Source organism: Lepisma saccharinum, unplaced genomic scaffold (genome assembly GCF_977018435.1).
Source record: "Lepisma saccharinum unplaced genomic scaffold, izLepSacc3.1 HAP1_SCAFFOLD_1108, whole genome shotgun sequence".
Taxonomy (NCBI): domain Eukaryota; kingdom Metazoa; phylum Arthropoda; class Insecta; order Zygentoma; family Lepismatidae; genus Lepisma; species Lepisma saccharinum.
The window spans coordinates 11,326-32,312 of record NW_028143753.1 but is presented as its reverse complement, the minus strand read 5'-3'; the positions used below and the strand labels follow the sequence as shown (position 1 = coordinate 32,312).

At 39.3% G+C, this 20,987-nt stretch overlaps 1 protein-coding gene across 1 annotated transcript; it reads right to left on the bottom strand.

Annotated features, from left to right (window-relative positions):
* Positions 1-5,220: 5,220 nt before the first annotated feature.
* Positions 5,221-20,756, bottom strand: LOC145983506 (inosine-uridine preferring nucleoside hydrolase-like). Its single transcript, XM_083116593.1, has 6 exons — positions 20,592-20,756; positions 14,344-14,573; positions 11,938-12,109; positions 8,151-8,267; positions 6,827-6,966; positions 5,221-5,841 (listed from the first exon to the last, which is right to left on the bottom strand). The coding sequence occupies exons 2-6, from the start codon at positions 14,542-14,544 to the stop codon at positions 5,521-5,523; spliced, it is 951 nt and encodes a 316-aa protein (XP_082972719.1). The 5' UTR covers positions 14,545-14,573; positions 20,592-20,756; the 3' UTR covers positions 5,221-5,520.
* Positions 20,757-20,987: the final 231 nt, after the last annotated feature.

Sequence of the window (20,987 nt, the reverse complement as noted above, 5' to 3'; positions counted from 1 at the left end):
CTGAAGTGAAACTGATGGTTCCAAAGACATTGATCAAAAATTCCCAGCAGCTGTTCATGTATCTTTCAAACTGCGAATCTGAACTTGACCAAAATGGCGTCCACGGGACGTAACTTTGGAGAAATGCGAGAACTGAATTTGAGTTTGTAGTTATGGAGCTAATTAATTCAGCTTCTATTTGAACGCTACATAAATGAAGAAAAGGAAGAACTAAAGAAGTCCACATGGTTCTTCGAAGATGGTTGCATAGGAATAGAAAAACAATTGAAAGTATGTTAGGTAACAATAGGTAACTAATGCTGCGTCCGAATCCGCTAGAGCACCGTTACGTTCCTTCCCGCCACGCCACTTGCCTGTGCCGTCAAAGTCCGAATTGATAGACTTCATCATTCGATTTACATGAACTTTTTCCAGACGTCGCCATTTTGTAGGTAAATCTCAGCTCTCCATAAGGAGAATGGATCGCGAGTACTCGTATATGACGTCAAGTCATACATCCAGGAACGTTCGAATTGACGTGTCGGAAAAAGTGGTAACTGTACTGCTTGGTAGCACGAGCGGAGGGAGAGAATTAGCACCTTGGGAAATACGTACATACTAACAGCACCAAACCTGACCTGCCTAACCTATCCACGTATGCATATACGCAAAATATAACTTGCCAAACCTATTTACATGCTTATTTATGCTATTACATGCCTACGTCGTGGATAGGTTAGACAGGCCAGGTGTGGTGCTGTTATGCATGTGTTTCTCAAGGTGCTAATGCTGTCCCTAGCCGCTCGTCTTGGTAGCCTTTCGATTAGGACGATTTCGACGGCACAGGATGTATGACACTACACGTAACCATGCGCTTTGGCGCGCAGACGCACAATACGGAAGCAGAAGGTAGATGCCAACCAAACCAATATCCGTGAACCAAACACCATAATGCTTTCCACCTATTTCAGGAGCGTCCTCAGGGAAGGGGGGCAGGGGGCACTTGCTACTCCTGAGATATCTGGAAAACATTCATGTAATTTGAATGCTGAAATTGTAGCGATATTTTATTACAAATAATATTATTTTCTGTGATTTACAGACACTCAATTACATAGCCAAAGCATTTTCAATTCAATTTGAATTTTATGATTTGTAAAGCAATAATAATAATAATAATAATTAACTGCCATGTTCAACAAAATAACGAGAGAATGTTTTCACAAGACATTAGAATCATGTTGACTTCCTTAATTAGGGATGTGCGGGACGGAAAGCTTTTGGTCGGGACGGGATTGGGAAGGAAATAATAATAATCCTGATGTTTGGAACTGAAAAATATTCTCCCTTTATCGACCAGGTCGGAAAATTTTCAAAATTTCCCGCTGCGGTGAAAATCTCGAATCGTACACACTATTTCTCCTACAAGTGATTGTTATGACACTTCTAGAATAAAATCTGCTAAATTTCAAGAAATTTCAGACACTCATAGTGCAGAAAATTTTAGGAATTTTTAAATAAGATCTTTTAAAATTTCTCTGCTCTTTGGCATTACAGAAAGTTGGAAAATAATTTCACAAAGTTGGGATCTTTGGTTTGAGTTGGTGTTTTAAGTCCACTTTATGCACAGTAAGGCTAATCGGGACTGGACATACGGTTTAAAGTGGGATCCGAACCACTGTGCCATGTGCCTCCACCGGTTCTGTACAAGGCGACGACGCTACCGCCATCGGAGAGGCCCGCAAGGTTGGGATTCCTTAAGTTTTATGGAAGGGAGAAGCATCTTAAGAATAGCGAAGAATGCAAACAAGAAAAAGGAAGACAGAGAAGAGGAAGGGATTATCTACGAAGTGAAATGTAAAGAATGTCAGAGTGTGTACATAGGAGAAACGAAAAAGAGGCTGAAAGACAGGTTGAAACAACATAGGGATGATGTACGACTTAACAGAGAGAGAAACACACGAGAGAAACAGGACATGACATAAGAGTGGGATGAGGCTAAGCAGATAGGAAAGGAGAAGAGAATACTAGTGAGAAAATGGAAGGAGGCCAAGGAAATAGAGAAGAAAGGTGAAGAAGACCCAATGAACTGGAATGGGGGAATAAAGTTAAACAAAGAATGGAAGAAGGTGCTAGAAAGACTGGAAAGGACAAGAGAGAAAGAGGAGAGAAGAAGGAAGAAGAATGAAGAAAAATGAGTTTGAGATAAAGAGTCCAACCACATTCTAGATGGAAGTAAAGCCTTTTAGGTGAAAGTACAGTTGACAAGAAAGCCACCTGCTAGAATGTTCCAGAACAACTTTCTAATAGTCTGGAGGGGAGTAATGTTTGTGTGTGTATATATCGTCCTGTTTTTGTACCTTGTTACATTTGTACTTGGTGCAGAGTCTGAAGAAGACCATGCTAGAAGGTTGAAACGTTACGTTTAGTTTGTTTTATAATAAAGTAAATTACTGCCTTGGTCAGCATATTGAGTGTTTCATATCATGGAAACAAAGCTTAATGGTGTTAGAACTATGGGGATTCCGTTGGTGAAACTGTGCTTATCAGGCGGCAGTAACTGGCGATTCGGACACGGCCTGATACATGTGCGAAATTATGGTATTAAGCTTGGACACGGTAAAGCCATGCAGGGCCAAAGTTAGACCTAGGCAGAGTGGTCGAAAGTAGTGTTGTCCACGGGACGAGACGGGACAGGCTTTTAAAAATTCGAGACGAGACGAGATTGACCATGTGTCATGAGACAAACGAATATTTTCGAGACGAGACAGGCCAAAGTCTCGTCTCGTGGGCAACACTAGTCGAAAGGTTCAAGGATTTTGGGTGGCAAAATTCCAGCGGCTTCCTTTCACCTATTTGATTTTATTTTGAGGAGAGAAGAGTACTTCTAGAGCAACGTAGATAGTAAAACAAACTGCTTCTAAGGAACTAGGTCCTCTAGTGAAGAAAAGATGAATTAACTCTCTCCCGCCCGGAAGTTATATATTCCCACGTGACTCACACCATAGTATACCCACAGATAAGCGTTATATACTGTGCGTCCATTTCGATCTGCAGCCGAGAGATCGGGAGAAGCGTAGCGGGCGGCGCTGACGGAGGTGCCGAGATTTGCGACCTGTAATGCCCGCATATTTTTATGGACATATGCAGACATTTATATAAATATTGCAAAACTAGCACTAACCTGTGTTATAAGAGTTGTTCAAAGTGATGTCCACCTACATTCACACATTCCTGGCATCGTTTGATGAAATTTTGATTCACTCGCAAAAGTTCTTCCGTAATTCTTTCAGTGCTCCAGTATCTATTGTTCTGTGAACAAACATGACCACGCAAGTGAAACCATGCCTCATCCGAAAAAAATATTAACTGTGGATCAACAATACCATCTACAATATTCTGCAAAACCCAATTACAGAAATTTACTCTACTTACGTTGTCAGGGGGCCGTAATTCTTGCACTATAGAAACTCTGTACGGTTTTAATTTTAGTAGCTTAGTGGCTGTATGTGCTGATGATTTTGACACGCCCATCTCCTGTGAAACACGGGGTAGAGGTTTGTTTGGAGAACGTTCTAACGCTGCACCAATTTCATCGAGTTTTGCTTCGGTTACAATCCGTCGTTTTTGCTTAGGTGTTTTAAAATTTAACGATCCAGTTTCTCGTAATTTAAGGACAAGACGTCTAACCGTATCTCTATGTGGAGGTGAAACGCCTGGGAATTTCTGTACAAATTGCCTACACACGTCTCGACACGAGTCTGTTTTCACGTAAGTGTCATACATAAAAATTCTTTGTTCTAACGTGAACCTTGCGGCTGGCATTCCAATCGTCTGACTGACACAACACACATACACACTGCAATAACACAAACAAGTAACGGCAAGTAACCAAGAATAACACTCTTACGCACAGTACTAAATTAACACGCTCTTGGTTTACATCTGCCTGCCACTATATTCACAGCTCTGTAGACGCGAAGGAACAAAAAACTTGAGCTAGGAGATTTCGGATTGCAAGGAAGCTCACGAACACCATTAGCTTTTAACGGTTCGTCTGCAGCGTAATCTTGATACAGTGTTGCACATTCGAAACCTCCAAACGATCCCCATCGACACAAAACTCTTTCAAGGATATAAACTTAAGCAGGACGTTACTGGTCAAAACTATGATTAAAATGTTTTACAGAGTATTATCTGTGGCTCTTAACATCATTTCTAAAGCGTATTTATTTGTGTATATAAGGGTGGAACTTGGAAGAATTACAGAAGAACTTTTGCGTGTTATAACACAGGTTAGTGCTCGTTTTGCAAGATGTCCACAAAAATAAGCGGGCATTACAGGCCACAAATGTCGGCATCTCCGTCAGCGCCGCCCGCCACGTTTCTCCCGATCTCTCGGCTGCAGATCGAAATGGACGCACTGTATATACACGCTTATCTGTGGTATACCTGAACTGGTCCTCGAAACTCACTACAGAAAAGTTTCGAGCAGTGGTAACATCAGCAAGGAAGAATCATATCTTGGATTTCTCAACGAAGAAGGGTTTAGAATGTATGTATGTGTAAAATAGGTCTTGTCAAAAATAATTTCATAAGATTAACACAATTCATGGATATAAATATTTATATGTAAATATGTGCATATTACTAGGAAATGTTTGCAAATAATGTGAAATTTAAAATTCTACTTTACAAAGAATGAATTTTTAATCAACTTTTTAGTATAAAATTCCCAAATGTTATTGTTATAAATCAATAACATTACTATGTGTCTTCAGTTAGCCTATACCTAATCCAGAAGCTAATTTTTCTGAAAATTACAATTTTAGTCAACATATGAAGTCACTTAAAATCTTTGAAATTGCACCGGATCAATAATAAATCTCGGGGAAGAAATTATTTTTCTCTCATTTTCGGAATTGGAAGATTTATTTTCTTACTGCAAATTATGTGATAATCAAAATGTCGCACTTTTGATTTTAAAAAATTCTTCCAGGACATAAGACTAATGTGAAGGACATATCCAGGAATGGAGCAATCAGGTTTCTTGGAGAGGTGAAAATCAAAATTAAGTTCTCTGGGCTACAAAATAATTAAGTGCTTTACTCAATTCTAAAATCATTCATCTAAATAATAATAAAATATATTTGTAATTATTGAAATGTTGTATTGACACACATTACAGAACAGTAACAACCATAGGCTGGTATTACGTATTGGTTTCTTCTTCCTTGCACTTCAACCAACGAGCATAGAAAAAGTAGAGTGGCGGGAATCATAATATCGATCGTCTTTTGTTGAGGTAAATTGAATGCAACGTCTTCCTTACTATTTCTGCCAGCAGCTGACGAGAGAGGTAGGTATCTTTCAACATGCAGATCACATGATTCCTCACCGTGACTAGTAAGTTACAACATTGTATTAAGTTTGTCCAGGAGGGAAAAGGTCCAAATTCAGATATACTAGAACTTCTACGAACAGAAGGTAAATGATGATGTTCACATCCACAATTACACTAGTATAGTCTCATGAATAAGTTTAAGTCCCTAGGGCGGCAACCAAAAGCGATTTGTACTTTTCCACATCAATTGTTTTAATGATAGACACGTTGCAAAATTCATCTGGAGGCGATTTGTAGTCTACTACAGTAGCTCCTCTGGTGATGGTTCCGTGAAGCTCGACCCTCGTATGGTGCGAAACGGAAGACAAAACTATGTCTGGTCGGAGAGATATCGCGGCAGCCATTGGATCACAAGAAATCCATCTTTTTGTGGCCTTTGATTTCCACGACGCTTCAGCTCTGTTGATTAAGTTCATTTGAGGACTTCGGATCTTTCCGAGAACTTCTTCTCTCCATTCCTGTATAAAGAATGACAAAAGAACAAAATATTAATAATAGAGCTTGGGCAAAGTCTTCCTCTCCTTATGAAATTAAATTGATGTTGCCATTTTTTTATCCAATTCTCTATTACCTATGGTTGTTAAAAATCTAAAGAGATAGCTATTCTCGTGTGTGTGTATTAAACTTGTACAATCCTTGGGCTGCTGCAAGATGAGTTTTAGCCATTATCCACTTATGTATGTGTGTGTGTGTGTGTCTGAGCTTCTTCTGTGTGTGTGTGTGAGGGAGAGAGAGAGAGAGAGAGAGAGAGAGAGAGAGAGAGAGAGAGAGAGAGAGAGAGAGAGAGAGAGGGGTTGAATTTGCAGCAACCCAAGGAAGGATTAATTCTAATACTTGCTCTTTGATGATTAATAAACACTTTAAAATTATAACCAATAAAATTTAAGCAAGTTGGATATAAATATTGACTTCACGTACATTTATTATATCAACCATAACAATATATTTTTTTTACATTAGAATTTTTAGAGTTAGCTCTAATTACGTATGGGTGAGAGAGAGATATTAATGTAACTTTTGAAATCTTTTATCTCAACGTAGTGTTTCGACCAATTTTGATATGTTATTTGATTATACAATTAGTGTAAAATGTTTACTAAACTAATGGGAGGGCGTTGGACCCATTAAACACATCTCATAACTTCCATGAAAACAGATCTCAGTTTCTCCATATTGCCATAAATAATAATCCCTTCTTGCCAATATTCTGTACTCCCTGCATGGCTGTATCCGTATGTTCAATCGAAAATCGAGCGTCTTGCCGCGAACGTTTTGATCAATCCTCGTACATAAACTTTCAGCTCGATTGTTGCAAAAAAAAAAATTGCACTTTGTCTTGCTTAAGGAAACATTTGAAAGAAGTATCGAAAATTTCCTACGAGTGTTACCCCCCCATGCCTATGGTCTAATTTATCCTTATCATAACTATAAGTGCATTCTCACCAATGGAATGGTGTTCCTTGAGAACGCCGTTTCCCATGGTAGCAACGTTATCAATTTGGTGGTTTTGCTGAGGACAATATGTGCAGCTTCCGCGTCCTGGTAGAAGTTGAATTCAGCTCCAGGGACAACATTTCCACCTCCTGGAAGTAGCAGAAAGAACATGAAACGGTAATCAAGGACGGAAAATAGGACGCAGTTAGTAAAGAATCACCAACTTATAAATGCAGGATGGCGCATATTTTATCTACCAATTTTAATTGGTAACTCTGTTCGAACTCACTTGTTCATGTGAAGGAATCTCCCAAATTTAGGCTCGCAATCAGTCTGACATGGAATACATGGAACGGTGGCTGGAATGAGAAACGAATCGCGGAAGTGGAGGCGTTCATCCGAACAGGTTCCATCAGCGGGCAGAGCAAATTCGCAGGCGTCTGCGTCATGACACTTTTCATCCGGGTTCGAATCCCAGGCTGGACATGTGTGTCCTTTATGAGTGCCCCTTGACTAATTTCATCATACCATCACCATCCTCACCGTCGAAATTAGCCAAAAGTGGCAGGACAGCAACGCTAAATAACAACAATCAATCAATAAACTGGAGATTTATGTTTCTGCCATTTGCTGTCCATTGTCTGACTCGCGCCATCATGCTGTGCCGCTGGAGAACGAGTTGATGGCCAGTGACTTATCCACACAACTAACAGATCCAGAACTTGCTCAACATCCCCTAATTATTTTAAACAATGACCCAAGAAGACATTTTGAATCTAAACCATCGTCACACTGCGTCTTTTGAATGGAACCGCCACCTCCGTGGCGGAGTGGTTACCACAGGGCGTTACGTCGCCAGGGGTCCCAAGTTCGAATTCCGGCCTAGGCACGGGTGTTCTTTGTGAGTGTTCCTTGACCAATTTCATCATCACCATCCTCATCGTCGCAATTAGCCATTAAAGCGACGCTAAATAACAACAATCAAATCAAATTAAAACCTGGATAAAGCCTGTTAGGATGAACGTCTTCATTGCCACGATTCATTCACGCCTGAACCCACCAGCATTCCATGGCAGACGGATTCAGAGACTTGTAGCTGTCTAAGCATGGGATATTCTTATGCATGACGATTGATTGATTGATGGAGTTGGTGTTTTAAGTCCTTTATGCACAGAAAGGCTAATCGGGACTGCACCTACAGTTTTAAATGGGATCCGAACCACTATGTGCCTCCACCGGGTATCGAACCCGGGACCCCTTGATTACAAGGCATTACAAGTATTCAGGTAGGCTTACCAATGCAACACGCCCATCCTGTAAAGTTTTTACTTACCTTCAACGTTACCGCCCATCACGTGAAGATCCTTCAGTTTTGATGTAAATTCAGGATTCAGTTTCATGGCCAATGCTACGTTTGTTAATGGCCCCCAACATAGCAACGTGATCTCACCTGTAACAAGAGCAGAGAGATGAAGTTCAAGGAAATTTCAACTTGTGATATCACGACAGCCATAACTCCACATTATTGAAAGGAAACATACATTAAAAAGTACCTCAAATCTAACTTGTGTTCTACTCCGAATTACCATCAAGACCATAAAACTATTCGACAACTCCAGCAAATAAATCATTGCCCAACACAATAACATTTCCTCATATACTTGTCTAATGTGGGGTTTCTTCGAGTTCCATTGCACGTAGCTGTACCGGGCGGACTAACGGGGGCAGTGCCATCCTCCTGACAAGTTTAAAAGTAACGAAAATAATTGATTAACGAAAGAGTAATTGGCGATCACCTTAATAAAATTAATGGATAATCCAAGGACGTAATTAGAGGGTGGGTTAGAGGAGTCTGGACTACAACCCGCCCCCACCCTTCCCTCACCACGGAAAGAGTTGCCAAGCACTAAAATTAAAATTAGTAAGACACGGAACCTACAAGAAGGTAACACTTGATTGGGACGAATCACTTGTATATTGACAGTCTGCGAAAATTAATCCATAGGGTTATTATTACTGCTACTATTACTGCTGATGTTAAGAAAAATAATACACAGTGGCCCAAAAAATGTATCTGAAATACTACCTAGAACTTTTGGTTACCTTTCTTTGTATCACCTTGTATAATAACACATAAGAATAATTGTCAGGGGCTCCACTTTTCACCGGGCCTCCCCGATGGCGTAGTGGTAACGCTGTCGCCTTATAAGCAAGGGCTCTCAGGTTCGACCCAACGTGGAAGCACATTGCACAGTTGTTGGGATCCAACTGTAAACTGCAATTGCAGTCACGATTAACCTATCTGAGCGTAAAGTAAAAGATTCAGTTTTCATCAATTGGAACTAACAGCCTTCTATAAATCTTCCATTTCCTATTTATTTTGACATTAATTTCGTTTGTAATAACAATAAACTAGATACGAAAACGTGATGTTATAGCTCTATTTTGCACAATTATTATCACAATTCATGTAATAATAATAAATAAATGATTTATTATTGAAATAGCATTTATTAATAATAATCATAATAATAAACGTTTAATTTAAATTCTAAATTATTACGTTTATTATTATTACGTGCTTAACCTTTCCTTAAATGTATAAAACTAACAATAATTATTCAATAACACTGAGGAACAAATTAAAACTTTTTGTTTTGCCGCTGGATGAAAATAGGTGATCTTTAATAAATCGGGTGCGCTGATTTCAAAAATCATAACAAAAATGCTGTATCACGTACCATTTCTGGCGGAAACCATTTTGAAAAAAAATTACCGCACATTAAAAGAAGGGTAAAATATAGCATTTTGCTCCAAACCTTAATGCGACAGTGTGAATTTTAGTAATACAATGGGTTCATAGAAAACCAAATATGATTGCAAATGATGTAGTTATGACATGCACCAAAATTTGCAGTTGCATTAAAATAGTAAACAATAAAGTAAACAGTAAAAGTAATGCACCTTCAAAACGTATTTCTGTATGATTCCCGCATATAGCAGGCATGTTGAACATCTGAGACTGTGTTCCAGCAGTAATCCGCTAGTAAACTGGGAGACCATCTCCCTTTATAACGTTTTTCCATTTCTGCAATTTGTTGGTGAAAGAGCTCGCCCTGCTCGTCACTCACTGCACCCAGATTAGAGGGGAAAAAGTTTATATTGGAACACAGAAAGTGTATCTTGAGAGACATACTACATCCCATTTCTTTGTATGTTGCCAGCATACGTTCTACAAGTTCAGAATAATTGTGAGCCCTATGGTTGCCAAGGAAATTGCGACACACACCCTTGAACGGAACCCATTGCTGCTTTCTCACATTCACTTAACAGTTCTTCAAAATTGGGATCGTTCATTACCTCCCGGATTTGAGGGCCAACAAAAATCCCTTCTTCTCTTTTAGCATCACTTACACCAGGAAATTTGCTTCGTAGGTACTCAAACCCTTTTCCTTCTTTGTTCATGGCCTTCACAAAGTTCTTCATTAACCCCAGCTTGATGTGAGAGACCCTTTTTCTCCAGGTGTGTAACACTCTCTTGGAGGCCAGTGTTTAGTTTTGTAATCCATGTAATTCACTCTGCTGTCCCATGGACAGAGGAAATAACAGAATTTCGTGAAACCTGATTGAATCCCCTTCAGATCAGCACAGATTTTCCACTGGTGTTTGTCATAGCTAACACTTGTGAGAATCAAAGCAATGTTTTCATATGTGTCCTTCATTTCACTCGCATGAGCAACTGGCACTGAAGGTTTGTCATTTCCATTATGCAGGAGGACCGCCTTCAAGCTAGTTTTTGACGCATCGATGAACAACCTTCATTCGTCTGATTTATAGTTTTCTCCCAACTCCTGCATTAATCCAGTGACATTGTTGCAGTATACCAGGGACCAATTCATAGAAAAAAAAGAAGACAATTTTATTTGACATTTTCTGAATGTAATACTTGTCCCTGGTTCCAGCAGGTTCCACCCTTGCAGTCTTGAACCCAGCAATTCTGCTTCTTTCTTTGTAAGGTTCAAATCACATACTACATCATTTAATTCTGGCTGGGTGATAAGTCTTCCGTGACTCTTGAAAGTCAGGATCATGTCCGAGAGAAGATATCAGTTCACCTGAGGAAGTTTCTGTTTCCTCTTCCAAAGACCATTCCAATGGTGGCTTTGGAACAGGTAATGTCAAATCATGTTGCACTGGTCTTATCGCAGAACGTAAATTTCGATACTGTAGGATATATTTGGACTTTCTTGAGAATCCTGTAACATTAGTTAAACAAAAGTAACAATCAGTAATGTGATCTCGAGGTTCCCGCTATACCATTTGAACAGCAAAGGGCATGGATAGATGGGTACCACTCTCTTAAATATCGCGAGCATCTACTGCAACAGACATGAGGAGCCCACCCTTTATCTTGGTCTCCGATTTTGCATCCGAAATATAGCTCGTAAGCTTTCTTCACTATTGGTGTAATTGAGTTTCGTTGGAATTTTGCCGTGAACACACCACACACATAGCAAGACAGATTGGGTGAATTTACACAGTTACGAGGCATCACTGCACTATTTTCAAATACCACACAAAACAAAAGCGATGAAGCACACAACCTAACACAAAACCTACACTTCCAGCAAACAGAAGACACAGTACAATGAGTCACCTTGCCTCTATAAAAAAGACTTTTCTCTACTCTTATGTTATCGGGTAACAAAATAAACAACAATGTTTGCCCTTTTTGTTGTTGTTACAATGCTTTCTTCATATTATGCAGGAAAAACAGCCACGCGTGTTCTCTTGAAGAATCCTTGTATATTATATGGCGAAAAAAAAGCTTTGTTACATTTATTTCCATTTCGTGTTATTTCAAAAACTAGACGTGGTGGAGAAAAATGAACATCATTTTCGTGTTCAGCAAGTCAAAAAACATAGAAATACGTTGTTTTCCGGTCACGGCAAATTTCATTGTTCCTCAGTGTAATTGTTCAATGCAGTGGCGAGCTGTGATACTCCCTACTTGACAAGGTTATTAATTCATCATTGATCTCTATGTTAAGAACTAATTCAGTTTTAAGAAAGGATATTTTGAACTGATGTTATTACGTTTTTCTTCAATTCCAACTCACCAGGATATTGATCAACCAGTCGAAGTAGAGCGTTAACAGCGTGTTCTTTCTTTATAAGACTAATATCAGGCTGGTCGTGGAACTCTATACCGCCGAAGCCATCTTCTCCGTGGTAGTTCTCTGGGGGAGGAGTGTGGATCAGCGACTCTTCCGCACCTCGGTATACAGGAATCTACAATATAACATTAATTTTAAAAATCAGTGGAGAACAAGTACCTTGAACGGTATAATTTGAAAGTCGTACCAAAAGTATCGGAAATAACAAGAAGCAAACTTCAGTAGACTTCATCGTCGTATAATCAAGCAATACACATATTGAAGAGGGTAGGATCAAGGTACCCGAGTTTTATGACGGGCAACTGCACTTTGTTTTAATTTTTCTCAATTATTAACATTTTTCTGATTGATGAAACATATCTTACATAGTTTCCCCTCTATAATTTTCTTCCTGAACAGTTTATGCTTGAGAAAAATGCGTGAATTCGGACTTAAACAGGATTATATCGAACAGACCACCTTCCGTCAATATTCAAAATGGTACTTTTCTCATGAAAACATTGTTTTTACCCTTATTTTGCATTATGTACCTAGACCAGTGTTCGAATGAATTACTTTACTTTGAGAGGGTGATGCCGTATCCAGAGTTGGATTCAGATATAAACAGGATCTGCATATTTTCTTGTTCAAATTTAATAACTTTGTGTGCAATCAATTAAACGAACATTTGTGGGATCTTTATGAATATATTGCAGAGAATCGTTTCAACTCTGTCTCCTTATTCAAGGATTTCATGTGCTATTGAGAAAATAAGAAACCTTGCGGCAAGGGCGTAGCTTCCCCCGTATTAAAACTTATCGCATAGATCCTACTCCTTTTTTATTAAAGAAAAACATCTAAATTCGAAAAAATCCGATATGTTTTCCGCGATTGCAATGAAGTCGTGAACAAGTTTACAAGGTTTGTTCAAACCGAATTTAGAAAAACACACAAAATAGCATATGTTCAAAAACATCTGGTTTCAGTTTCAATGTAGTCACCTCCTCTATTAACACACTCTTTCCGTTGGGATGGCAAGCTCATAATTCCAGTGTTGTAGAAGGATTTATTCAGAGACTCAAAAAAGGAATTCACAGCACACATGATCTTCTTGTCGTCGTCATATCACTGCCTCTTTAACTCGAACTTCAAATGTTGAAACATAAAAATCACTGAAGGCTATGTCTGGTAAATTAGGGGGGTGACTGATTATTCTGAACTTCTGTTCGTCTACAGCAGCCCTGGCAATGTGCGACGTGTGTGGTGGTGCATTATCGTGCAGCTTCACCCACTACATGTCGTTAGTTCCTCTTTTCTGGCGAATGGCTTGACGCAGTTCAATCAAAGTTTCTGCACACGGCGCACCATTAATACTGGTATTTCTGGAATGGATCTTGCTAAGCAGTGGGCCTTTTCATTCTCAAAAAGCAGTCATCAACAGTTCCCATGGTGATTTTTGACCTTTTACCTTCTTGGGCGGAAGATTGTCCTTATGCTCCCACTGCATCGAAGCTTGCTTCGTTTCAGGGTCATAATAATGTACCAACATCTCGTCCCCTTTTACTAGGTTAGACAGATTTTTTTCTGACTTTTCACTAGTTCCAAATTTTCAATTGAAATGTCGACACGATCTTGCTTTCGAAGTGCTGTGAGCAACTTTGGTACCCATTGCACAGACCAGACACTTTTCTCATCATCAAGTCTTCAGTCAACATCAGATGAATTGTCAGTTTCGGAAAGCGCATTGTAACCGCTATTTCAGACGTTTAGTTTCAATCTTCTATCTGACATCATTAGTTCTAATTTTTTAAGGTTTTATGGAGTTCGGACAGTTCTGGGTGGTGATGGAGACGGTTTCATCTTGAATAGATTTTCTTCCTCTCTTGAACTCATCATCCCAATTATATACGGTGCCAATGGAATCAAATAGTCCTTGTACACATTGACCAAACGGGCATGGATGTTCTTGGGAGGTAGCCCTTCCAACATCAAGAACTATATCACTTCAATTGCTGTCCGGCCATGATTTATTCACGAGGCTCACTTTCCAAAGCCCATGTGGTGGAATGAAATAGCAGAGTACAAAACATTGAGTATATGTGTAAAGGTGTTAACATTATTTTAGCACAATATGACATGCTGTCATGGTCGCCTTATATGCTATTCTAAATTCGGATTGGACACCCCTCGAACATGTCAAATTTAATGAGGATGAGATAATCTCTAGACAGAGGTGAAATTTTGATCTATTGAACCCTGACATAAACTATGCAAATGCAAACTACGTGTACGTAAACAACACATGTAGATCAAGAATTTACCATGCAACTAGTCATTTTTAAATTCTGACCGAATCCGTACATTACTTACTAATAAACAATCAACGGTCTTCAGAACCCTGAGTACGTTCCTGCAGACATTATCAACTGAAGTATTCCCATTGACGCAGGTGATGGCAAGGATTTCCGTGTCTCTGGCACGATGGGCTGCGGTGCAAAGCATCAATGCTATTGCGTCATCAATGCCGGCATCTGTATCGATGATCAGCTTCTTGGGTGCCGATTCAAACATGGCTTCTCTTTTCAACTCGCCCCAGGATGCTGAAATAGATAAAAGAACTATATAAACTTTTATCATTGTGTTGACAATTTATGACATTACCTTCTTATTACACGACCTGTTTAAAATGGAACGTCATCATTGGTGGCTCATGATCACAAAACAATATAGCATCACGGTCTCACAATATCATCATACATACTGCAATTATTATTTTTTTTATCTACACATGCTAGTAGTGACGTGCACTGAGGAGTAGCTAGTCTAGCAGAGATAGATTAATCAATCTCACATCTCTAATTATTTTCAAATCACAATATTTATTGTCTTGTTAAAGCCACAGTTCATATGCAACACTTTCTTTTTAATGTACTTCTCGGCCCTCGGTGTGATCCGCGGACAAAACTGGCATAGCTCGCTCTTCTTCCGCCTTAGCAGTTCCAGGTAGAAACGGGTTTCCGAAGGAACAGGGAAGATTTCTGCCTCTACCTTCCTTGTCCCCTCGCCCCCACTGCAATGGTTGAAAGCCCGTGCTTTCAGGTCCCGCAGTCTATCTCCTATAGGACAGATAGGAGACTGGTTTCCATTCGATTCCTTTGTAAATCCTTACTTATGTTCTCTGTATTTACACAATCTTTTACACGTTGTACAATATGTATGTATAATATGGGATGCAGTTTTATTGTTTATGAAATGGGAACGTGTAGTGTTGCCCACGAGACGAGACTTTGGCCTATCTCGTCTCGTGGAAATGATGTCTCGTCTCGAAAATATTCATTTGTCTCATGACACATGGTCAATCTCGTCTCGTCTCGAATTTTTGAAAGTCTGTCCCGTCTCGTCCCGTGGGCAACACTAAGAACGTGTTATGTGCAGACAATAATATTATGCTTTCTTTTTTTTTTGTTTGTTTTGTTTTTCAAATATGGAATATATAATGATTAAATTTCAAATATTTGCTCAGGTTCTCTCTTGCTCTCGTTTTAGTAGTGTTTTATTGGTTATTTATTTGGTTATCGCGAAAATGAGGATGATGTGAGGATATTAATGAAGGGACCTCGAACAATCCACGCCGGGATTCGAACCCGTGATGAGCGTGCATTCTTGATCCTGTGTTGTACTCTGCAGTGAATAATGAAATAATTTGAAATGAAAAATGTATCTCAGAACTCAAGAAGCCAAATGAATATTACTGAAGAAACTACAAAAAGTGTGTTTTGTTACCTGTTTTGTTTCTGTGCATAAAGTGGACTTAAAACACCAAATCAACCAACCGTGGGGGAGTGGTTATCACAGCGCGCTAGGACATCAGGAGTTCCGGGTTCGAACTGCGACTTGGGCATGGGTGTTCTATATGTTTGTCCCTTTATTAATTTATCGTATCATCTTCGCAATTAACCAAATGTGAGAAAAAAGCGACGCTAAGTAACAAAAATCAAGTCAAATCATTGATTGATTGCTTGATTTGGTTTATTTTACTTCGCTTTTCCGCCACTTTTGGCTAATCGCGAAGATGATACAATATAATTGATGACACACTCAAAGAATACCCATCTCCAAGCCGAGATTCGCCCCAGGATCTCTGGCTTAGTAGTCAAATCAAATCTTTTTTATTTTCAAATGGGGTGGGTGTTACTTGTACTTTTTTTAGTACTCATTCATCATTTTGCAATCTTTTCCTGTTATTGACGTTCTATTTTTTTAAATACTGAGCCCTAAAGGGGGGAGTGGTATCAGTCACACCAGTGAGCACGCCACTGATTGATACCCCAAGTGTCGACGTCACCGCACGTCACTGCACGCTAGGGATATAACGTTCAAACTGTGACAGTTTCTACCTGTTCCAACACATTTGCTGTTCTGCTGATATCACGTTGCGATTTATGACTCACCAATGTTGACGTAGTAAGCAAGAAAGTCTATACACAGGCCTTCTTGTAAGAAGGCGCTGGTTATACCCTTGCATACGAGATGATTAAGAGACCCAGACTACTGTTTAAAGAGCGAGACGTGGACGAGACAAGACACTTCCTTTGTTGTCTTTTTCAATATCACCAACATCGAGACACTTTATATAAAAACTTACTACACGTACAGTCACGGACACTGCCGGCTTGTAATGAATACATTGACTTTCAATGGAATCGTTACAAGCCGGCAGTGTCTGTGACTGTACAAGCTCCATTTCCTATATCCATATCTACATTAATCTCTGAACCTTGTACTGCAGTTATTTGGATGCTTTATAGTTTCGCTTGAAAACATAGGATTGTAATCTAAATACTCATGACCCCGACATATTTAGACAAATCAAATTTAAGAGACCTTGTAAAGTCGTAATATCATAAGACCAGAATGGACAACAGCATTCAGTGAGAAGCCAATAGTGTTTTGAAGAGAGTGAAATACATTAATCAACATTTTGGAACAGTAATGAGTCACTTTGATAACTACAGATTTTTTAAATTAAGTGTTATACGTATGCACATTTCCATTGTTATTGCCATATACAATTCACACTCGGGACAGAATATATACTCCATGACCAACAGTGAAGGAAACGATAAATCAAAATGACCCCACCAATGTAGTCAATGGTGCAGTAACGCCACTCCCAATCAGAATTCACTCCAGTTACTTTGAAGAGTCGCCCATTAATATCCGCCACAGCAATTAAAACATAAAGGAACAGCTCGAATCTGAAATAAATAGATAAGAAAATGGCTTTAAATTATGTCATCTAAATATTCAAGGTTTACTCAACTCCATAGACGAATTTAAACAAATAATATAGGACTTAAACTTTCATCTGATAGCCATTACAGAAAGTTGGTTAAAACCGAATATTAGTAATAATATGGTAAAATTATTAACAAAATGAAATCAAAACGTGCGGTTATGATGGCATAAACCTAACTGTTTTACAATATTGCATCCCCTTTTGCTTAGAAGCTTTTACGCACATTATTAATATTTCCCTTTCCAAAGGTTTATAGTTTAGGCCCTGGGAGATATTACTGTACACTGGGGCACGGTGGGCTGCTGATGATTCGCAAATCTATATTCAGTGTAATACAGAAAACTACGATAATGCGATGACCAAACTTCAATTCGATCTTGATGCTATAACAAATTGGTCACGTGAAACTCCCTTTAATTAAATCCATCAAAATCTTGCATCATGATCATAGGAACTCATGGTACGTACCCTTAAAACTTAATAAAACGCGCATTTTCCTCCAACTCTCGGCACTATACCGCTAGTGTCATTGTATATACATATTATGTACCTTTTGAAAGTGTATTATTAGTATTTATGTATCAATTTTTAAATCAGGTTTTTCTAGTTATGGGTAGTTTTGTTCATATCCTTGTCTAGTTATTTGATAATATTGCTTATTATGCTTTATTGAGAATTGACGCTGTTTATGTCATGCATCCTAATGTTATCCCTGATTTGGCATCTTTTGTAATAGTGCTACCTTCCTTTTCCTTTTCGTAGTAATTTTCCACCTCTCCTTTCATATTTTTTTTATTTCTTCCTTCCCACTTTTCTCGTTTTTTTCATTCTTGTTTTTGTTTCTTTTTTTCTATGTTTTTACTTCTGCGAGGATGGATGTGCTACGAGTGCGTTTTCCGAAAAGTCAATGGTTTTCATCTTCCATTACACTCAGCGTAGCCATAAGATTCAAATCTATTGCAAAGACCATGTGGGTGACATAATTCAGTGGTGTGATCGTTTTCTACAAGCAGTGCCGACATTTATCAGGAGTCCAGGTGTATCGACCGGGAGGCGTACACGATGTCCTGTGATCTACATGCTCAACGACAACAGCTTGGGTTTTTTATAAAGACTTAATGTGATTTTCGAAATTTAATTAGAGTCAATCTCTGATCTGTGGTTTGGATTACGTGTATGTCTTTCAGGTGTATTGATGATTTTGGGGGTTGTAGCAATAGTTTAATGTGTTATGGTATTATTATGTGGTTGATAAGAATGGGCTTATGTTGGTCCCCTTATTTTTTCGGGATCAGTGTCTTGCCTTATTTTGGTTAATGGGGGGTTTTGATTTTCGCTTGTTGGGGGTATTTGTAACGTTTGTCCCCTTGCGTGTTTTCAAACCTTACACAGTTAAAAATTGCAAGTTCAATTTTTCGCCATCGAGGGCGTTTCGCCTCACGATTGCTCTCTGCTGCTGCCCCTGGCGGCATATTTTTGCGGCTTACGCCCGCTTGTAAATTCTGCTGCTCCAGGCAGTGCAGTTCGTCCCCCGTTCTCAATCTCGCACGATCGCTTCGAACGGCACGCACCAGCCCGGTGCTCGTCATCTAGTCCCAGCCGGCAAGAGAGTACCCGAACCACGACCTGTTGAACTACGTCTGCCACGCCGACCGCTGAATGGGGAGAAGGCGAATGGAGTGAATACATGGACTTTTGAGAAAGGAAGGCATTGCAGCTCTACGTGGCGTGAATAATCGTGGGGAGGTATGTACAAACAATCTCTAGACCGTGAAAGTGGGAATAAGGTTATTTCCATACCGTTCGCTGCGAAAAGTTTTGGTTACTACATTCTTTTGACATAACCTCTTTGAAATAAGTGAAATTGCGAGAAAACCAATATATACATTTTTCCACCTCCACGTATTGGTGCCCGTGATTTGCTCTCTCTCTCTAACCTTTTGTAGCACGGTGAACATTTTTGTAGCGTCGTAAATCGGCGTATGTTTTCGTGCTAGTGTGGACTTAAAATCACGAACCAGCCTTTTGGTTGAATTTGGTTTTGTGAAAAATTATGAGAAAAGTGTGGGGCAATTGTTTATGAATTCTTTGTAAAGTGCAATTGGGCAAAAACGGAAATTTGAACCTTTACAGTGGAACCTGTTGTTCCAAGAGAGACTACCCTTATTCAAGCGACGGCAATGCATGCGTGTTCGCACTGAATTAAATAAAACAAAAAGGACTTGCACAAATCGCGACCCCCCCTTTTTATCCTAATAGCAATCCTGTATAAGTAGAGGTAGCACTAGATGATGCATTAAGAAAAAGGGGACACGCAATAGAATAAAATACGGAGAGTAAAGTAAAGATTAAGGCCGTTTTGGTCTTTTGTTTGATTGGGTAAAGGAAGAACGGGACGTTCTTATTTTGGACATGCAACATACACTATTTAGAGAGATGAATTCTCCTGCAAGTAAATTTATTACGTAGGATCAATTGGTAAAGAGACAAGATTGTTAAGCGGAAGCTTTTAGGTTTAAATTTTCGCTTGTTTGTTAAAATTGAATGGGGAGTTTATATAATGTAGTAGAATAGAGCGCCGGTCGCTCGAACTGTTAATCAATTGATGTGTTATTGAAATCACTCCCAGTATAAATACGTGGAGTTTGTTGTAGTATTTAAATAATGTATTTGATAACAATCTTGAATACAATTATATTTATTAATTGAATTGTGTGGTATCTTAATTGTTGGTAGAACTTTCCGAACAGTAAGAATTGCCCGATAAAGAAACGTTACGAAACAAACCTAAATTTTAAAATAACAAAAAAAAAAAAGGAGTGTGTACACGTGTTCAATCTTTTATGTAGCTTACAGTACTTAGAGAAGTGAGAAAGGTGGTTACGTTGGAGGAATACTATTTTGATTTTGATTACAGTGAAGAAGGTTAACGTTGCTATTCGCTGTTGGACCCTTTTTGAAACTTGAAGCACGTCACGTGCCATACGTGAGTTTCTTTATTTTCAGGTCAGCTTCTTTCCTTTTTTTGTCTCGTGCTTCCTGTACTTGTCGCCCGTAAACTCCTGCGTCATTGTGCGGGAACTACGACGCAGGAAGAGGAGGAATTATATATTTTGTACGTGAAGAGCGGGTCTCGAACCTTTTTTTTTAAGGTGAGTTGCCGCGTGCGCTTCCAGATAATTATCGCGTGCAATCTCACTTAGCCCCTCTCCCACGTTACACTTGATACGCCAATGGGCGATTGAGAAATCCCTCCGACCTACACCAACGGCCCTCTGCCGAAACTACACCAGATTTTATTACAACGTATATTTCTTACCTTCCAAATAGAGCCAGTATCGTCCTTCTGTTCAGCCTATTTGGGCGCAGTCTGGCACTCTCCTGACATCCACGTGCACACTATAAAAACGTGGCAACGACTGGTGTTGGGTCTTATCAGCTCGTCTCCCTCTCCCTCTGACCAGAGTATCTCATTCGTTCGCTCCCTTCCATGTGATAAAAAAAAACAACATTAATTTGTCGACCTCTTTTTCTAAACACGCAAAAACGAGACAGAGTAAACATTTATCAAGGCTCATTTCTCTTTACGTGATAAGAATTTTCAACGTGGTTTGATGACACAAGACAAGTACACACGCTCCACAGAATGATTAAACCAGTAGTCTGAGATAATCAACCGATACTATGCGAATTGCCTGTCGAAGTTTTAGACAAA

Excerpts from the sequence above, each read along its gene's own strand:
- LOC145983506 (XM_083116593.1), bottom strand. The coding sequence starts at position 14,544 with ATGTTTGAATCGGCACCCAAGAAGCTGATCATCGATACAGATGCCGGC. Across the intron at positions 8,268-11,937 it reads ACTGGTTGATCAATATCCTG|GTGAGATCACGTTGCTATGT; the intron begins GTGAGTTGGAAT and ends CTCTTGTTACAG. Across the intron at positions 6,967-8,150 it reads GATGGGCGGTAACGTTGAAG|GAGGTGGAAATGTTGTCCCT; the intron begins GTAAGTAAAAAC and ends TGCTACTTCCAG.